Genomic DNA, 17,323 nt, shown 5'->3' on the forward strand with positions numbered 1-17,323 from the left:
AAAATAAAAAAAAAAAAAATACAAAATTTAATGTCCTAACTACAGCTGAGCTTACAATTAAAATAAATAGATAAAATAAAAATTAAAATACTCTAAAATAACTGTCTTGTGTAGCCCATAGAGCTAGCTTTAGCCTTTATTTTATTTAGCAGTAACTCAAGGAACCTACAGGCCTGTATGCCGAAGCCAGTGTCTTACAGGAATTAGATAAGACTTGAGGCCTATGAACTTTGGCACCAATAAATGGCTCAATGCTCATCCAAGTTTCGGGGAACTGGGAATAGACCACTTAAGAGGAAAGTTTGTACATAACACCAGGCAACTAAGGGAGTATGAGCAAAACACCAGCATTTGGATATTTTAGGATAGAAACATCTGCACACCACAAGAGTAGCATTGCAACGAACTGACATAGTATATTAATGATCCCAATTTATTATCATCTTAACCTATAGGAAAGGGCACCCTGATATTAGTATGGTGAGAAAATACAAATGAAGAGGGGAGAAACCTTAGGCATAGTGGCATCTGCGTAACATACAACTTTTATATGTTTATCTTAGCCTGTGTGCAGGGAGAGAAGAGAGACTGACCGACCCTTGGGAGGTGCCAGGAGGATGGCCACTGGTGAGGACGACGACAATGGCTAACATTTCAGGTTGTTCTGCAAGGGATGTTGTAAGTATGGATATTCAGATGTACATTCGGTATTATCTCTATCTACCTTGCTGGGTTAGAGTGTTTGACTTATAATGTATTAATAAATTATAAATAGTACAGAAGAGTTCGTAAAGAGTGTTTCAACAGTGCACATCAGGGTTCACAACTCAACAGTAATTTTAATAATCTGCCTGTTCTTGCGACAAGAACCTGCGAAACCTCTGAGTGATAATTGGGAATTCTTAAGTAATCAATATGCAATCCATAGATCAGATTACACTGGACAGCTTTAAGTTTCATACTTGAATCAATGAGTATTGGAGTCAGTTGTTAATATGTCGAAGTTATTTGGGTTACTTACCTCTGAAATTAACTTAGTCATACTTTGCCTGCTGCATTTATGGAACACTGAAAGCTCTATTATGCAGTCATCATCAAGATGCCCAAGCTGCAAGAACAAGTTGGTAATGTGAAAGCTTCAGACTGCGGAAATCTTCTAGATCAGCCTTTGAATGGGATGTTCCCATGAAGCCAGATGGCTCTTGGCTTCATAGCCCAAGATCTCCAGACAGGACTATTGCGATCATCTGGCCTGACATCCTGTCTAACAGGCCAGAGAACTTCCCCAAAATAATTCCTAGAGCAGATCTTTTAGAAAAGCATCCAACCTTGATTTTTAAAAACCACCAGTGATCGACAATCCACTTGGTAAATAATAGTCACTGCTAAAGAGACATGATTTTGTTGGAGATAAAAATTGGTGCACTTCAATTCCTCCCCTACTTAAAAAGGAACAAAAAATTATTAAAGCGTGCAGCTGTACAATGCTTACAGTTAACACTGATGTTGCATGTACAGTAAAGAAGCTCTTTGCATAGAGAAACAATGACACCCAATGGCCAAATGTGGGTACTGGCTGTACATACTCGAATATTTTCCCTCCTGCTTATCACCTACACCTAATCTTCACTAGATTTTCATTTTTGTGCTGGCTTAACTTCTCTGACTAGTGCAGTGTTTGGTGACGGGGATATAATTTTAGAGTTTTCAATAAAAACTCACTTAAGACTATCCCAAACAAGAGCTTACAGGAAAATTAATAAAATTGCATAATAGCACTACACAAGTCACTCCATACCCTAGGTCTGAATGGTTCTGCCTGAGGTACCTGATTTTCAAAAAAATCTATACCTTACTGCATACAACTATCCATTTGCATCACAAGTACTTGGAGTCTAACTGGCCAGTTAGATATGAAAATACCCACCAGGTCCTTTAAAAAAAAAAAAAACACACACAACCCACCACTTAACTAGATTGCAAAGGCTGTAGCTAGCACACTGAGGTCTTTCCCCCTCATAGGGATTAAGAAGTTTACAGGGAGTGTCATCTTGGACATGCATTCTGAGAAGAGAATCTTGAAGAATTCATTCAGCAAGTAGCTGCTGCTGAAGTAACCAGTCATCTTTAGATCGGCCCCTCAGAAGAATGAAGGTTTTAAGCCTTCATACTGTCGCCATACACCATCCATTAAGGCACAAATTCAGGAAGAAGTTATACCCCAGTCACAATGTGGTATAGTAATCCTCTAGTTAGTGTACTCACTGGGTATTTGCTTTGCCACTGAACAGCATAGGAGTAATCCTGCATGAGCCAGGGGTGATTCAATAGATGTTTAACTGCAATTCGCTTCTTTGGATCCACCTAATGGGCAGTGAGAATCTAGTCAGTCAATGTTTTCATAAAGTGGATACCACAGTTACTATTCAGAGAAATAAGAGGCTAGTAAGATTAATCCTTTGCCTAGAATATTGGATTTAACATATTTCAAGTAGAAATTGGCAAGATATTTTAGATTCAATTTCTTTCCCCAGAAACATAAGGCCAGTTAAGGAAACCTACATTAACAGTAGCTGAAGGGATGAATGACACTGTCACCATGGTTAACAGTAGTGCAGCTAATTTGTGTTTTATAAATCTAGCTCGCTATAAAAGCACACTTAGGCAGTAAGTTTATACAGTAAGGTTACAATCTCCTGAATACAAGTTAGATGCTGAAAGACAACTTTGAGGTTAGCAACATAATAGCTGCACCATGGTATGCAGAGTGCTTAAGGCGATGTTCTATGAGCACAGCCCTTTCAGCAGAGGGACCGGTTAAATTTTCTTGAAAAGTTTCTTAAATAAGATGTATTTTAGGCTTTTGGGGGTCAATATTTCAATACTGTTTTGAGTAGTGGAACAGTACTGTAAAAAGCGTGGTCTGGCTAGAGCAGGGGTGGGCAAGCTTTTTGGCCCGAGGGCTACATTGGGTTTGCAAAACTATATGGAGGGCCGGGCAGGGAACGCTTTGCCTCCCCAATCTGCCCCCTCCCACTTCCCGCCCCCTGACTTCCCCCCTCAGAACTCCCAACCCATCCAACTCCCCCTGCTCCTTGTCCCCTGACCACCCCCTCCCAGGATCCCCTGTCCCCGACTGCCCCCTCCAAAACCCCCAACCCATCCAACTCCACCCACTCTGTGACAGCCCCCCCAGAACCGCTGACCCATCCAATCCCCCCTGCTCCCCCAGGAGCCCTTGCTCCCTTACCATGCCAGAGCCAGCCACGCCACTGTGTTGCCCAGCAAGAGCAGTGGGACAGAGTGATGGTGGCGTGGTGCACTCAGATTGCGGTCGGGGGGAGAAAAAGGAGAAGGGGTGGGGGGGAAGACAACGACAGCAGGGGGGAGGGCTGGGAGCGAGCCTCCCCAGCCAGAGCTCAGGGACCGGGCAGGACAGTCCTGTGGGCTGGATGTGGCCAGCGGGCATAGTTTGCCCGCCTCTGGGCTAGAGCCAATTGCTTTACCTGCAGCATCTGGTGGAGAAGCAGTATACTGCTAGCAGAAAGCCACTTTGGAACCTCATATTTTCCTCTCTGTATTTAAAAAAAGTTTGAGTGAACTTTGGCCAAGTAGTACAAATAACTTCATTAAATTGCTTGGATGTCTTACGGGCATTTATCTTCAGTCTGAAAACCCATAATAGAATGTGGAGCTAGAGGAACTGCCATTTTCAGCATATTTAGACTAACTTGACAAAAAGGGGTCATCATTCCCATTACTTTCACTGAAGACAAGTGTGACTAGATTTTAAGTTAAAATAGATTCATGCTAGGTTAGTCCCGTGGAAAGGCGGCTGAACTTCCAGGAACACAATTAAACGAGATAGCAGGTAAATTAGATGAGAGAAACACAACCATCAGCTTTGCCACATATTTGCCTCCGCAGCCCTTATTCATTCCATTTTGTTGGACCAATTGTGGCATTTGGTCTTAAGAGTGCAAGTGCTTAGAACAGGAACTGTGGTTCTATAGCACCTAGCACAATGAGGCACTAAGCATAGAATCAGAAATGTAGGCCTGGAAAGGTCCTTGAGATATCAAGTCTAGTCCCCTGCGCAGAGTCTGGACCAAGTAAACCCAGAGCATCCTTCACAAGGGTTTGTCCAACCTGTTCTTAAAAGCCTCCAATGATAGGGATTAAAAAAAGTTTCCCTTGCAAGCCTGTTTCAGAGCTTAACTACCCTGAGAGCTAGAAAGTTTTTCCTAATATCCAACTTAAATCTCCTTTGCTGCAGATTAAGCCCATTAATACTTATCCTAGCATCGATAGGACATGGAAAACAATCGATCATAATCTTCATTACAACAGCCCTTAAATGTAAGTCTTCATACATCAGGTCCGCCCCCTCAGTCTCTTCTCAAGACTAAACATGCCCAGTTTAGCCTTTCCTCATATAAGGTTTACAAAAACTGACCTATCATTTTTGCTGCTCTCCTCTGGACTATCCAATACGCCCAACATCTTTTCTAAAAGAGTGGTGCCCAGAATTGGACACAGTACCTTGGCTGAGGCCTCGCCTGTGCCTAATAGGGCAGGAGAATTATCTCCTATGCCTTGCATTCAACACTCCTGTTAATACATCCCAGAATATTAGCCTTTTTTGCAACTACATCATATGTTTGACTCATTCAGTTACTGATCCACCACAACTCCCAGATCCTTCTTAGCAGTACCACCATCTAGCCAGTTATTCCCATTTTATAGTTGCTTGATTTTTCCCTTCTCAAGTGTAGTACTTGCACTTGTTTTTCATTAAGCTCTGGGTGCTACTGTAATTTGTACTTAAAAACAGTATGAAGGTTTAAATCAACTTCTAGACAAAGTATTAAAATTCATCTGGCTTTAACATTCTGTGCTTTTATAGTAGGATTGGTTGTTACACCAAAAGGTGAGCAGCCTTGCATTTAGCCGCTTTCCATTTATTTATATTTCTAATGCTGGACATGAGCCGTAGAGGTTGGCACTCACTAACTAGAAAAACTGCAAAGGATTTTTAAAAACCTAGAGTATGTGCGTTTCTTTTAATCCAATGATTCATTGTTCATGTAGCACATCTGACTAGTACATCAACACTAATAATTGCTTCCAAATTTTAGGAAAGGCAAACTGAAATTGCTACAAAGGCATCACATACACTAAATGAAACCAACACGAAGTCAGTAAAGAATCATTGTGAAATGTGATTTAACTACCAAGCTGGAATGAAATGCACTAAGTCTTGTGAGAGTTTCATTTCTGCAGACAGCTGTTTCAGTTACAGTCTGGGTAATATACAGAGACACATTTCTTTAACCCCAGTGGTTTCACATTAGAAATCTAAAAATTCTAATTGCTTTTATTTTTAGTCAGGACTAATGAATGTAGAAATTACTGTTTGATAGCTGTTATAAAGCAATTCAACACTAGAAGTAATCCAAGGTGAAACCTATATATAGTTTTATATATTCCAAGGAGAGCTGTAATATATGGGTTTGGCTCTTAAATACAGCTTTGGCATATGAACAGCAATGAAGTAAAAAAAAAACAAACCCTCAATTTATTAGTAGTCATGCTAGAAACAGTTAAGCATTTTTGTAAATATAGCCAGTGAATGCACAATATAATCAGAGGGAAGTTTGCCTCTTATTGAGGAGCTGTCAATTTTTTTTATTTGATTTTCAATCAAAGCAGGAAGCATTTGGTCAAATGTTATTCCCAAGTGAGGAACCGTAGAGCATTCTAGGCAAAGAAACATACTGTATGCAAGCGATACAACACCCTAATTAGATTCAACCAGCAGACTACTATACTGTGACACGGAACATTAGTCCTGAGCTGAGATTACAGTAAATTTCAAAATCTATAATGTGGGAAATTAAATTCCACAACAATGCATAGAAGTCCTAATTTGAATCAATTTTCCAATTTGTAAATAAATCAAAAATTGAAACTGGAATTCAGAGTGGTAGAAACAAGCCTACATTGGTGGATCTTTTAATTAGGAAGGTTGTATCTTGTTTCTTATCCTCAAACATAAGTTCTTAAAGCATGTTCATCTGAATGCATTTAGACAGGTTTAGGTGGCCAATGTTCTGTGAATTCAGATCAGTCAACTCTAGTGCCAGAGCATATGGCATAACAATGAAAGTACTATGCAAGATTCAACTCAGACTCTTGTGTTGAGTCCTTTGTATGGGTTATAGCCTAGCCATCTATATGTTTTCTAAACTCTGATTTAAAGCATTTATCTACACTCTGGGCCATACCAGAACATGTACCTTCAACAGAAGGTGTGAAAGTGAGTACTTGTTTTTAAAGCTATTGGAGAAAGTACATGCCAGAGCCTCTAGGTCCAGGAACATTTACGTAACAATCCTCATCAAGTATTGCCTGCATTAGCACTCCCAACTAAAATTCCTCAGTTTACTAATATTAGGACTCCATGTTGGTCACAGAGTCCGTCACTTTCCATGCCCCCTCCCCCTTCTGACTGCCATGACAAAGAAAGGGACCTTCTGGGATGCTTCAAGCCAAATTCCTGCATCCAAGCAGCATGTTTGACTGATAAGTTAAGCAGGAGCACATAGGAAGGGACCACATACTAGCAGCACTTCCTGACTTGCCAGATTTACTCCACTTTACCTGGTATAGAAATTTAGTCTAGCTGGTTCATGGTTTCCTTCTCACCCCTCTCCATTTTGAGGAGAAAAGTAATAGCAATAGGTTGGTACCACATCCTTATACTACAGCTCAGAAGTAATTGCTATATTGTTGGGGGGGGGGAGGAGAAGAGAAGACTCCTAGAGTGATTTCTGCTTGTCAAGGTGATTTATACACATTTGTACATGAGTGGTTCAAGTACAGGATGAGGAGCAATAGTGCAGCCCAACAGTCAGGTGCTGCTAAGTATGCTTCTTCCCAAATGCTGCTTGTAATCCGTACGACAGCCAGCCAGCCTGTGGTATCACAGGGGTCGGGGGAGGGTGGAAGTGAACAAATATACAAGAGCAGAGAGGAGACAAGGGGAAGTTGTTTGCTGCATCATCTTTCGTATCAGTACAATGAAACCGTGCCCAAGGCAGCACTGAATCATGGAAAGCAGGTTGGGCTACTATGCTCATTTGACAATCCCTTTGCTCTTGCTAATTCATCACTACTGATCCCACTACACAAGTTAGTTCTAAAAAGACTGAGGGACAAGATCTAAAACCAAATTCATAAATACAGAATGGGGAATAACTGGTGCCACAGCAGCAGTGCTGAGAAGGATCTGGGAGTTGTGGTGAATTACAACCTCAACATGAATTAGCAATGCCACGTTGTGGCAAAAAAGCGCAAAATGCAATTTTGTGTTGCATTAATAGAGGCATAGCATGCAAGTCATGGAGGTGATAGTACTGCTCTACTCAGAGCTGGTTAGGCCTTAGCAGGAATACTGTGTCCAATTTTGGTCCCCAGTGTATAGAAAGGATGTAGAGAAACTGGAAAGGATCCAGAGGCGAATGACAGATGATCAAAAGGTATGGAAAGCAAAGGCTGAAAGAACTGGGCATATTTAGTTTGGAAAAGAAGCGGGGGGGGGGGGGGGGGAATGAACATGATCGTGGTCTTCAAATACTTGAAAAGCTGCCATAAAAAAAAAAGATGGTCAAAAGCTGTTCTCTTGCTACAGAGGGCAGTACAAGAGGCAACGGGTTCAAAGTACAGCATAGCATAACAGTAGGACCATAGAACAGATGTCTAGGGAGGTTGAAGCTTCACTGGAGGTTTTCAAAAGGAAGCTGGATAGCAATCTGTCTTGGATGGTTTAGGTCCAACAAATCCTGAATCTTGGCAGGGGGTTAGACTAGATGTCCCTTGCTGTCCCTTCTAACCCTATGGTTGCAAGTTTCAGTGGAAACTCCTTGGAAAACCATTTCATTCTATATCTGCAGTATTTGCACTCAGCTTTCTTGCCCCCCACCCAGTTTGCCTCAGAAATAGAAAAGAGGAGAGGTTGCTCCTTTCGTTTTAGGATCTAGTCTTCACTGGTGATTCACTACTTCTGTACTGTAGATTTGATTTCTACAATCACTTGATCCAAAGTTCCTCCAACCCAAAGTTGATTTCTGCCCTGTCATTACAAACTAAATCTAGTTTTGTTTCTGTGGGTATTTTAAAGAGTTCTCTTCAGCTGAAGAATTTTTATTAAATCCTATTGTATCTGCATTCGCTTTATACTGATCCCTTATCACAAACCTGATAAATGAACCATTAGCCCTATTCTACAAGGGTCCTGCTTCTCAGTGGGTATAATAAACTGAGGTCTTTTTAATCCTTTATTTTGACAAAAAGCAGAACTAACAGACTACATTATTTCACTACATGTATTTTAGAGCTACTTTTGCACTGATGTACCCATTTTGGATTTGAAAAAAGTTTACTCTTGGATCAGTTTCTCTAACAGAGAGTGCATATTCTGTAAACAGCACAAAAGCAAAGACCATGAAACTATTAAACACGTGACAATAGCAATACGTTCAATCACCAGAGAACAATAGGCCAAGAAGCATGACATCTTGCCTATTTGCTATGCAAAGGGTCTTCACTTACGCTTGTTAGTTTGGATTTCATAAGGCACTACGTACCATTATCTTTCTGTAGAGAGCCATGACATTCTCATCATCAAACGGGAGAAATCCACATAGCAGAGCATACAAGAGAACCCCCATGCTCCATATATCTGCCTAGAAGGAACAAACCAACACCATGAAGGGTCAAGTAAAAGTGAGTAGAGGTTAAAAGATCTGGCAGCTCAACATTTTCCAAGGATATGTACAACTGCTTAATGAGAAACAATGTTCTATCCGTTCTCAATACAGGCACCACACATCACTGAAGTAATTTTGTTACTACATCAAAGGATATTGGAGCTAAAGGATGTTGTCCAAAGAAGAGCACACCTCAGAAGTGGCTAGTTTAGCTTTCCCTGATTCAACTTTGTAGTAACTGCTACTCATCAGAGCACTGCTAAAGCCACATCCTCTTCCCAGATCTTCAAGTGCAGCCAAATTTGTTTGATTTCTATAGGGAGAGAAATTGCTACATTGTGTCTGGACATGGAAAGTTGTGTGTGTGTCTGTCTCTGCTCTGCCAGGACCACAACCTTCTCCACATCTTGTGCCTGCAAGGAATCCAGTGTCACTGGCCCCCATGACCAAGTAGGGAGCACTCTGTGGCCCCACCATCCTGGAGGGAATGGAGCTGTGACATGGCCATGGGGCCAGTGACATGAAATCCCTGCAGGCATAAGGTATGTATGGGGAGGCTGTGCACATGCCCACTATCGTTACTGGTGGATTTTTTTGGTTGATTTCAGTGTCAGCCAAAATAGAGGTTTATTGGGCTCTATCAATTTAAATCAAATCCACCAAGTCTAGGTATAGAGCACCAGAGCAAGCACTCCCCACTCTGGCCTGAAAGGAAACGCTAAGCAGAAACAGGGAAATGTGAAAGGAGTTTGAACTGGTGGAGAGCAAAAGTCCCACAAGCAGGAGCGACTAGTGACAAGCAAGATATAGGCCAAGACACTGGTGCAAAGAGATAGGAGAGCAAGGAGGAGTTTGACACTGATGTCTAGGAGGACTGAAAGTGAAGAAACTTTGGGATAAGGCTGATGTGTCAGAGCAGCAATTCAGGAAGTTTGAAGACACCTTGATAGATCGGTTAGGTACAAGATGCGTGTTAGAAAAGGAGGTTACAGCAGGTTACAGCTATCTAGCCTAGCTTTGATCTTCTGTTTCCACAGCAGGGATGGAAAAAAGGGAAGCTTTAACGTGAGGGAAAGAGGCAAAGACAACAGTAGGCCTTAGAAAGGGAACAAACTGCGGTATTCTCTTCAGAGGAGTAGCTCTAATGTGTTCTGTTTAACTTAACACAAATTCCAAGAAGAGAAGTCTGAGACAATAGCAGAGGAGACTGAACAGAGGGAAGAGGAAAGCTTGGGAGTTATTAGTGTAGAGGCAATTCCAGGAGTGGATGAGCTCATGAAGAGGCTCAGTGTTGGAGGGAGCTCAGGATGTTGCTCTGCAGGACACAGCCAAGAAGACATTGAAGGAGCAGTCTAAGGAGAACTAGTCAAGAAGAACAGTGAGAAGTGTGCTAAAGATGGTGTGTTGTGTGCTACTTTAGCACGAATCCACCACTATCCCGGTTAAGCAAGACTCCTGCAGTAAAGACTTGCAGGGGCAATTACATAAGGAAGTAGACTTTAAAGCCAAGTCTAGTTATGCTAGTGTTTACATATGTAAAGTTCAAAGCATATTTAAGACACTCTGTATCAAGGACAGACATTGCATTAAATACCTCTGAGCCAATGTAAGCTTTGCCCTGAATTAACTCTGGTGCTGCATAAGCTGGGCTCCCACAACATGTGTTCAGCTGGTAATCCAGGCCACCCTACAGCAGAACAATTGAACAGACACATTAGACTTGAATTGGAAATTTAACTATTTAGTTTTAACTATACTGTAGCACAAGATTATGGGCCTCACTCTCCACTGTGAGGTGTCTTGTGTGATTATATATACCAGTGCTAAGCAGAAATGCTCTGGCTAAGCCATCAACTATGCTGGAAATCTAGGTGCAGCTCTGGTAGTTCCTGTATTACCATGGGCAGGTCACTTATTCTATTTCTCAGCTGCTCATCTCCCCATCTAGAGAGTGAAATTAATGTTCTTTTATGGGACCAGTTACACCTACACAGAATTTGTCAGATAGCTCTCACACCTTCTTTACAAGACACACAACAGTGGGAAACCAGTCCATATCTATAGTGTTGACACATTAAAGCAAGCGGTGTGTTTGACAGGGATGTGTTCTGGACAGCAGGACTGAAGTGACATTCCAATACCTAATCAGTGATCGGCCCTCTTCTGTACTTTTAATCAGTTCGTAAATTAGAACATCTTACTGGTCCACTAAACCACAGAGTTCTAGGCAACAGCAAACCCTCTGCTTTGATTTTACATTGAATTCTACCCAGGGGATTGCTTCCTGTTACCATCCATCTCAGTCTAGCCTGCTCAAGGTTTAGATTACTAAATGTAGAAGTCTAAAGGTAACACCACAGCTTTAAATCTGAGAAGTTTTGAGATAAGGTTTGGAAGTCAGACCTCTGCATGCCACCTGTACAGACAATTGTCTCCTGGTCCACAACCCCCTAGATAAATACCTTTGGAACACCCATACCCATATCTAGTTCTAGTAGGCATATCCAGTCATCTGTATTTTAATTATTAGCACTTTGAGATCCTGATATCTGTTGGGGCCTCTGTGTGCTAAGTGCAATATTAACAGTTGGACTTTGCCTTGAGGAACTTACAACAGATAACAAAGGGTGGAAGAGAAAAATAGACAAAACAATTCAAGATCACACAGTAGTTCAAGCTAGAAGTAGAATCCCACCCACTGCCCATCAACACTCTTTACAATGAGTAGTTGGAATTCAAGTAACTGAAGTGTTGGCTGGAGACTTGAGTGCTATTAAACACCCTTTAAACGTCTGAAGTATTTGGATGCACTACTATGTAGTTTAAATAATTTACTTTTGCACACTCACCTTTGGCTTTGCACAGAGACCAAAGTCTATCAGCTTCAAGTTATGCTCTGCATCAATCAGTAAGTTCTCCTGAAGAAAAGGAGAGTGGTGGTAATGAGAGCACTTTACAGGATAACCCAGCCACAGGATGATTTAGTTTTCCCTCAGATCTTCTAGCCATCGATCAGTGCTGTACACCATCCTTTCCTAGTCCTGACCACCATCCTTTTGGCCATAGGCCCATCTCTTCTAATGGCTACAAGCAATGCTCAGCCTCTTCCCCAGATGATGGTATCTTTTGAGACCAATATTCCACACATTGTGCAGTAAGCTGTCATGCACTGAAGTTCCTCCCCTAGGGATTTCATCCCCTTCAAAATGTTCTAATCAGTCCATAAATACAAAACTGCTTCCTACGAGTGCATGCTGAAGGAGTGGGTTTCCTAATAAGTCATAGGGTGAGAACAGCAGGATGTTTCCCACCACATCCCTGTTAATGTCACCAATTAGGAGATCTGAGAAAGAACATGGCACTTGTGATGCTGAGTTGAATACAGTGACATGGAGGGGCAACAAAGGTATGATTTGCTATTAGAAGTGGAATATGGAGGAAAGAGAAGGACAGACTGTAACTAGCTTGAAGTCTGGAGTTGAGTACAAAGTGTTCCCTTGTTCATTGTAAGTAAGCTTTCTACCTTCTGATGTTGATCTTTGGTGATCCCCTTCTGAAACAGCATTTACAGGCTCCAAAGGGAGCCATATATAACTATGGCGCACCTATTGGCCGAGAGAGTAGAACTGGGCTAGGAAAAAAAACATACCTTGGAAAAAAAAGGAAGCTAAAGACACAGAAGAAATAAAAACAAAACCTTCAGTCCTTATAGAGTAGCTTACTTTGGAGGAGAGGTTTAGCAGCTAAAGAAGATTCCATCCCATTTGAAAGGGTACTGGATAAGTACTAAAAGCAGTAGTCAGATTTTTAGAAACAAATCAAACTTACTGGTTTGAGATCCCTGTGGGCATACCCCTGACTGTGCACATAAGCAATTGCTGAAACAATCTGACGGAAAAATATACGAGCTTCCTCTTCTGAAAGGCGATCCTTGGAGATTATATAATCAAACAGCTCTCCTCCAGGACAATACTGCAATGAGACAGGAAAATGGTATTTGAGACAAAAATTGTGATCTACTAAGTAACCTTACACTTGTAATACATTGTAAAGAAGATGTCCTGGCCCGCCTTGTCTAGTACACAGTCATTTTAGTTCTAATGCAGTAGTGCCCAAAGGTCCCCCAATCAGTACTAGGTGCTGTACTAAAGAGGAAGACCTGACCCCTGTCTGAAAGGGCGAACAGATTTTTAGTAATAACAGCAGCATCACATGCAGTAGGAAGGTGGCAGAATTTGGTTATGCAATAACTACATCTAAGCAGGTGTACTTCTTGGCCATATTTTTAAAAGGTGAAAGTATGAGTGAATATTGACTCATTGTGAGCATTGCTGGAGTGAAGTTTTAGGAGCAACTTGAATGAGGGAAGGATTAGTGATTGAACAAACCACAGTAAAGAGCACTTTGACTGGGGGCAGTATGAAAATAGAAACTCTTTGAGAAATTAATAGAGCAGTGAGTTTGGCATCAATGGCAGGATGGACTAGGATTATGCAGATGCTTTTCGGGTGAGGTCAGGGGGAGGCATATAGATGTTAGATAGGCTGGAGGGATGCTGTCATCTTAGATTGCCTGCTAGGTTCTTATTTCACTTTATGGCTCTCTTGCTCAAGAACAGAGCCACAATTTCAGGCTGCACGCACTGCAAGTGACTATTTGAATCCTTCCAAACATACTGATTTAAATTTTGAGAGGCTTTTGAGGGAATCTATAAGACAAGTTTTGAAAGTAACCTATTTTAAACTGGTGTCCCTTTTACAATGTCTGCCCTATTTAGTCATCTGTACTGAGGGATTGCTGGGGACTCAAAGATGAGCTTTTTAGCCATCTCATACATAAAGATTGAATTAGTAACATTAGATTCACAGTATTAATGCTTCTGGAATATCTAACCTCCAAGACCATGAATATCTTCTTGGATGTCTCTATCACATGGTATAATCTGCAAATATGTTGGTGACTCAAGTTCTTCATTGCATCAATTTCTGTTTTAACACGAGGTAAATCATCCTAAGAGACGAAAGCCAGTTATACAGTTGCTAAATATGGCTATTTCTAAATCCTATGCAGTGCTCCTACCATTAACACTACTGCAATTAAGGACATTTTCAAGTGTATATAATTAAGGTCAACCAAGTATAAGGTTTGGTATAACTTATAAGAGTTCAGAATTTGGTACACAGGTCAGAGACACACAAGTTTAATGCAATTGTTACAATGAAAAAGTTTTACTTTTTCCCTGCAAAAGTTGTCAAGAAATTGTTTGGTCTAAATTGGAGCAACTTTTCACAGTTTAAAATAATGTAATGAGTGTCTTAATGTCAGTGACACCAAAAATGAGCATTTGGGGAAGTTAATAACGTTCTTGCAAGTTCTGCTGGTTTTAGAAAGAGACTTTAGAAGAGTGGCTAACAGTTCTACACATGACAAACATTTCACATGAGTAAAAGTGGAGGATGTCTCCCATTACAAAACTGAACTTCAAGCAGCATGCTACTTAGACTTACCCCCAAAGCCAATTTGTCCATGATTTTGATTGCAACTTTTTCACCAGTAAGGAGCTGGCGACCTAGCTTAACCTTGGCAAAGCCACCTGAATTTAGAAGAGAGGCAGTAAGAATCCAAGATAAACATTAATTTTCTCCTCAATAATCCTTTAATAAAGTCACACGACAGGAGCAAGTCTTACAGTTTAAAGAAAGCTTTTTACAGCTAAAAGTACTAAAGAGAATTACTTCTGGATTAAAAATCTCAGAATTTTATTCAGCAAAATTAGCATGTGAAATCTGATCTCTAGACTAGTTGCTACCATAGCAATCTGGTTTTGATCTGGATGGGAAGCTGAAACAAAGTAAAATAGCAAAAACTTAGTCTTAAAAGAGATAAGAAAATGTACCTGTCCCAATGGTTTCATATAATTCATAGTACTTGAGAATTTCCTCATAGTCATCTACACCCATGTTGAGATAGGCAAAGTTTAGCAGTACTTCTGAAATCCTGGCAATGACATAGGAGAACACGATCAATTATGTTTTAAGATCTCTACCTAAGAAACTCTACTATATTAACAAAATATAGTCAAAATGTGATCTTGAAACTTAACATTCACTGAAGACACAATCTACTTGAAAATCTGCTTCAATAGCAAGTTTCTGTATGCCTAGAACATGCTGAAGTTAGAGTCTAACTGCAAACTCAATAGAGTATATTTCCACACTATCATATCAAATGTCAGTACCCAAGAGACGATTACTTCTGCCATCTAACCAAGTTACAAGCTAAAGTGCTCACCGGCTCCCATTTGTGGCTTTCCTTTCATCTCATTAACGGCACTGACACTTGACCTCCCACATCAAGACTGTAATTGATGCTACTGAACATTTTAATTTATTCGGAATAAGAAAATTTGGCTGGTGTTTACTGATTACTGTAAATTAGAACTTCTGCACTTACTCTGTAGCCCAGTGAAAAGCTTCAGATTTCAACCCCGTGCAGAGGTCAGCACTCCAGTTTCATAACTGCATTGCATAGTGTACAAACAGCAGCATTGCTGTAACAGTGCCAGCTTCCCCTTCCTTATCGGGCTAGTCTGATTGGAGCGAAGGATATTGTAACAGGTACTATGCCAGGCCAGTCACCATAGTTATGCCCATCACAATAGGATCATAAGAACACACATACCTGGGTCACAAAACCCACAATTTACAGCGGCCCTAGAGACACAGGCCTTGTCTAGTTTAGGCCAGGGAATAGGTCATGACCCAAGCTAAGGCTATGATTTAGTCACAGAGGTCACGGAATCCATGACTTCCAGCGACCACCATGACTTCAGCAGTGAGGAGCTGCAGGGTCCCCCCAGCCTGCCACTCCCAGCTGCCACAGAGGAACCCCCGCTGCCACAGGGGGAGGGGTACCCCACAGCTCCCAGCTGACACAGGAGCCAGGGCACCCCACAGCTCCTTGACCCCACAGGTAGCAGGGGATCTCCAGATCTGCAGGGGTATCCTGCAGCAGGCAGCTTCTAGCCCCTGAGCAGCTGCCACCCTTCAGGCAGTGTGGGGATCCACAAAGCCCCATTTTGTCCTGGATATTTTTGGTAAAAGTCACAGACAGGTCACAGATTCTGTTAATTTTTCTTGTTTGCCTGTGACTTTTACTAAAAATATCCATGACAAAATCTTGTCAGCTATGGGTAAGGCTAACAGGTTGGCAACTGCACCAATACACTTGACATAAACCGGTGTTAACACAGGAGTTAGTCAGGGTCAAAGCTGGCTCCATCAGCCTAGGATTATATCCACACTACACGTTTTACTCAGCGTTAATGGCTTGCCAGGTAACTCAAGTTAGCTATCACATTTATATAGGTTCATCTGATCACGCCACACACATTTCTTCCAGGACACAGGGTTTGTGCTTTACCATAGACTAAGCTCCAGAATAAACATTTGGGCAGCATCCAGACTAGCCTTTGTACATCTATTGCTACCATGAATTCACTGACAATCAATTAACTCCAGATAAAACCTCTCTGCAGTGTCACCAACTCTTAGGATTTTATCCCAACCTGCATGCTAGTTGGTGGCTTTGCTCCAAGCTCCAGCTCCTGGAGTCCAGTGATGACAGGAGCCTCAGCTTACATTTAAGCGTTTGTGCCACCACAGAGATTAAGATTTATTTAAGCATAAGCTTTCGTGAGCTACAGCTCACTCCCATGAAGTGAGCTGTAGCTCACAAAAGCTTACGCTCAAATAAATGGGTTAGTCTCTAAGGTGCCACAAGTCCTCCTGTTCTTTTTGCGGATACAGACTGACACGGCTGCTACCTCTGAAGCATTTAAGCGTTTCTAGCCCTTGTGGAGAGGAGCCCTAAAGGCTCGGGCACCGGTTATCACCGCCAGAGCCCAAACCGCTGCCAGGCTCCTGCCCGGGGATTTTTGAGCATTTGGGGTTGGCAGTGACACAGCCCCCAGCCCCAGGAACGGAGGCTACAGCGCAGCCCCAGCCCGGCTGATGGGAGGAGCCCGGGCGGGCAGCGCCAGGAGGGGCCGCGGGGGGCCGGCGGGAAGAGCGAGCCGGGCAGGACGACGGGGGCGGCAGCGGAGCGTTGGGAGGGGCCTCGGCAACTAAGCGGGGGGGGGGGGGGCGCACGCACTGACGGCCCCGATCCCAGCTTAGCTTATTTTATTGTATTTTATCCCGCCCCGCCGAACCCCGCTCACCTGCCCGGCGGGAGGGGTCTCTAGGCAACGCGGAGCTCCCGAGGTCGAAAACAACGAGCGCGAGCCACCGCGGCTCCTACTGCTTCCAACGTTTAAATTTCCCTACCAACCCAGCTTCTTCCGGCCGCGGCGGCCAGCCGACCAATCGGATCGAAGCGGCGTCCCGGAAGGGGCGGGATGTGTCGGGGAGTCTCATGGAAGGAGGGTCAACGGTGGCGGTGTGGGCTGAGCTGGACGCCATGTTGGGAGTGGCTTTTACCCTGCCGCCTCAGTCCTGGCTAGAGTTGCCTTAGGGGCTGTGCGGGGCCTGGCCTGCTCGGCCACGTCCCTG

At 42.5% G+C, this 17,323-nt stretch overlaps 1 protein-coding gene across 2 annotated transcripts in view; it reads right to left on the reverse strand.

The window, feature by feature from the left end:
- MELK (maternal embryonic leucine zipper kinase) overlaps positions 1-17,098 on the reverse strand; it is a 39,524-nt gene extending 22,426 nt beyond the window's left edge. Inside the window, exons 1-11 of one of the 2 annotated variants that reach the window (XM_073345742.1) lie at positions 16,993-17,098; positions 14,668-14,768; positions 14,279-14,364; positions 13,665-13,781; positions 12,600-12,743; positions 11,621-11,689; positions 10,366-10,458; positions 8,649-8,747; positions 3,507-3,575; positions 2,266-2,364; positions 1,022-1,108 (exon numbers count right to left, since the gene is read on the reverse strand). In XM_073345742.1, the coding sequence (XP_073201843.1) occupies positions 1,022-1,108; positions 2,266-2,364; positions 3,507-3,575; positions 8,649-8,747; positions 10,366-10,458; positions 11,621-11,689; positions 12,600-12,743; positions 13,665-13,781; positions 14,279-14,364; positions 14,668-14,731 (927 nt within the window). In that variant the 5' untranslated portion in view covers positions 14,732-14,768; positions 16,993-17,098. The remainder of the gene's footprint in view (positions 1-1,021; positions 1,109-2,265; positions 2,365-3,506; positions 3,576-8,648; positions 8,748-10,365; positions 10,459-11,620; positions 11,690-12,599; positions 12,744-13,664; positions 13,782-14,278; positions 14,365-14,667; positions 14,769-16,992) is intronic. The other variant, XM_073345745.1, reaches the window with a different exon arrangement.
- Positions 17,099-17,323: the final 225 nt, after the last annotated feature.

Source organism: Lepidochelys kempii, chromosome 5 (assembly GCF_965140285.1).
Source record: "Lepidochelys kempii isolate rLepKem1 chromosome 5, rLepKem1.hap1, whole genome shotgun sequence".
Classification (NCBI taxonomy): domain Eukaryota; kingdom Metazoa; phylum Chordata; order Testudines; family Cheloniidae; genus Lepidochelys; species Lepidochelys kempii.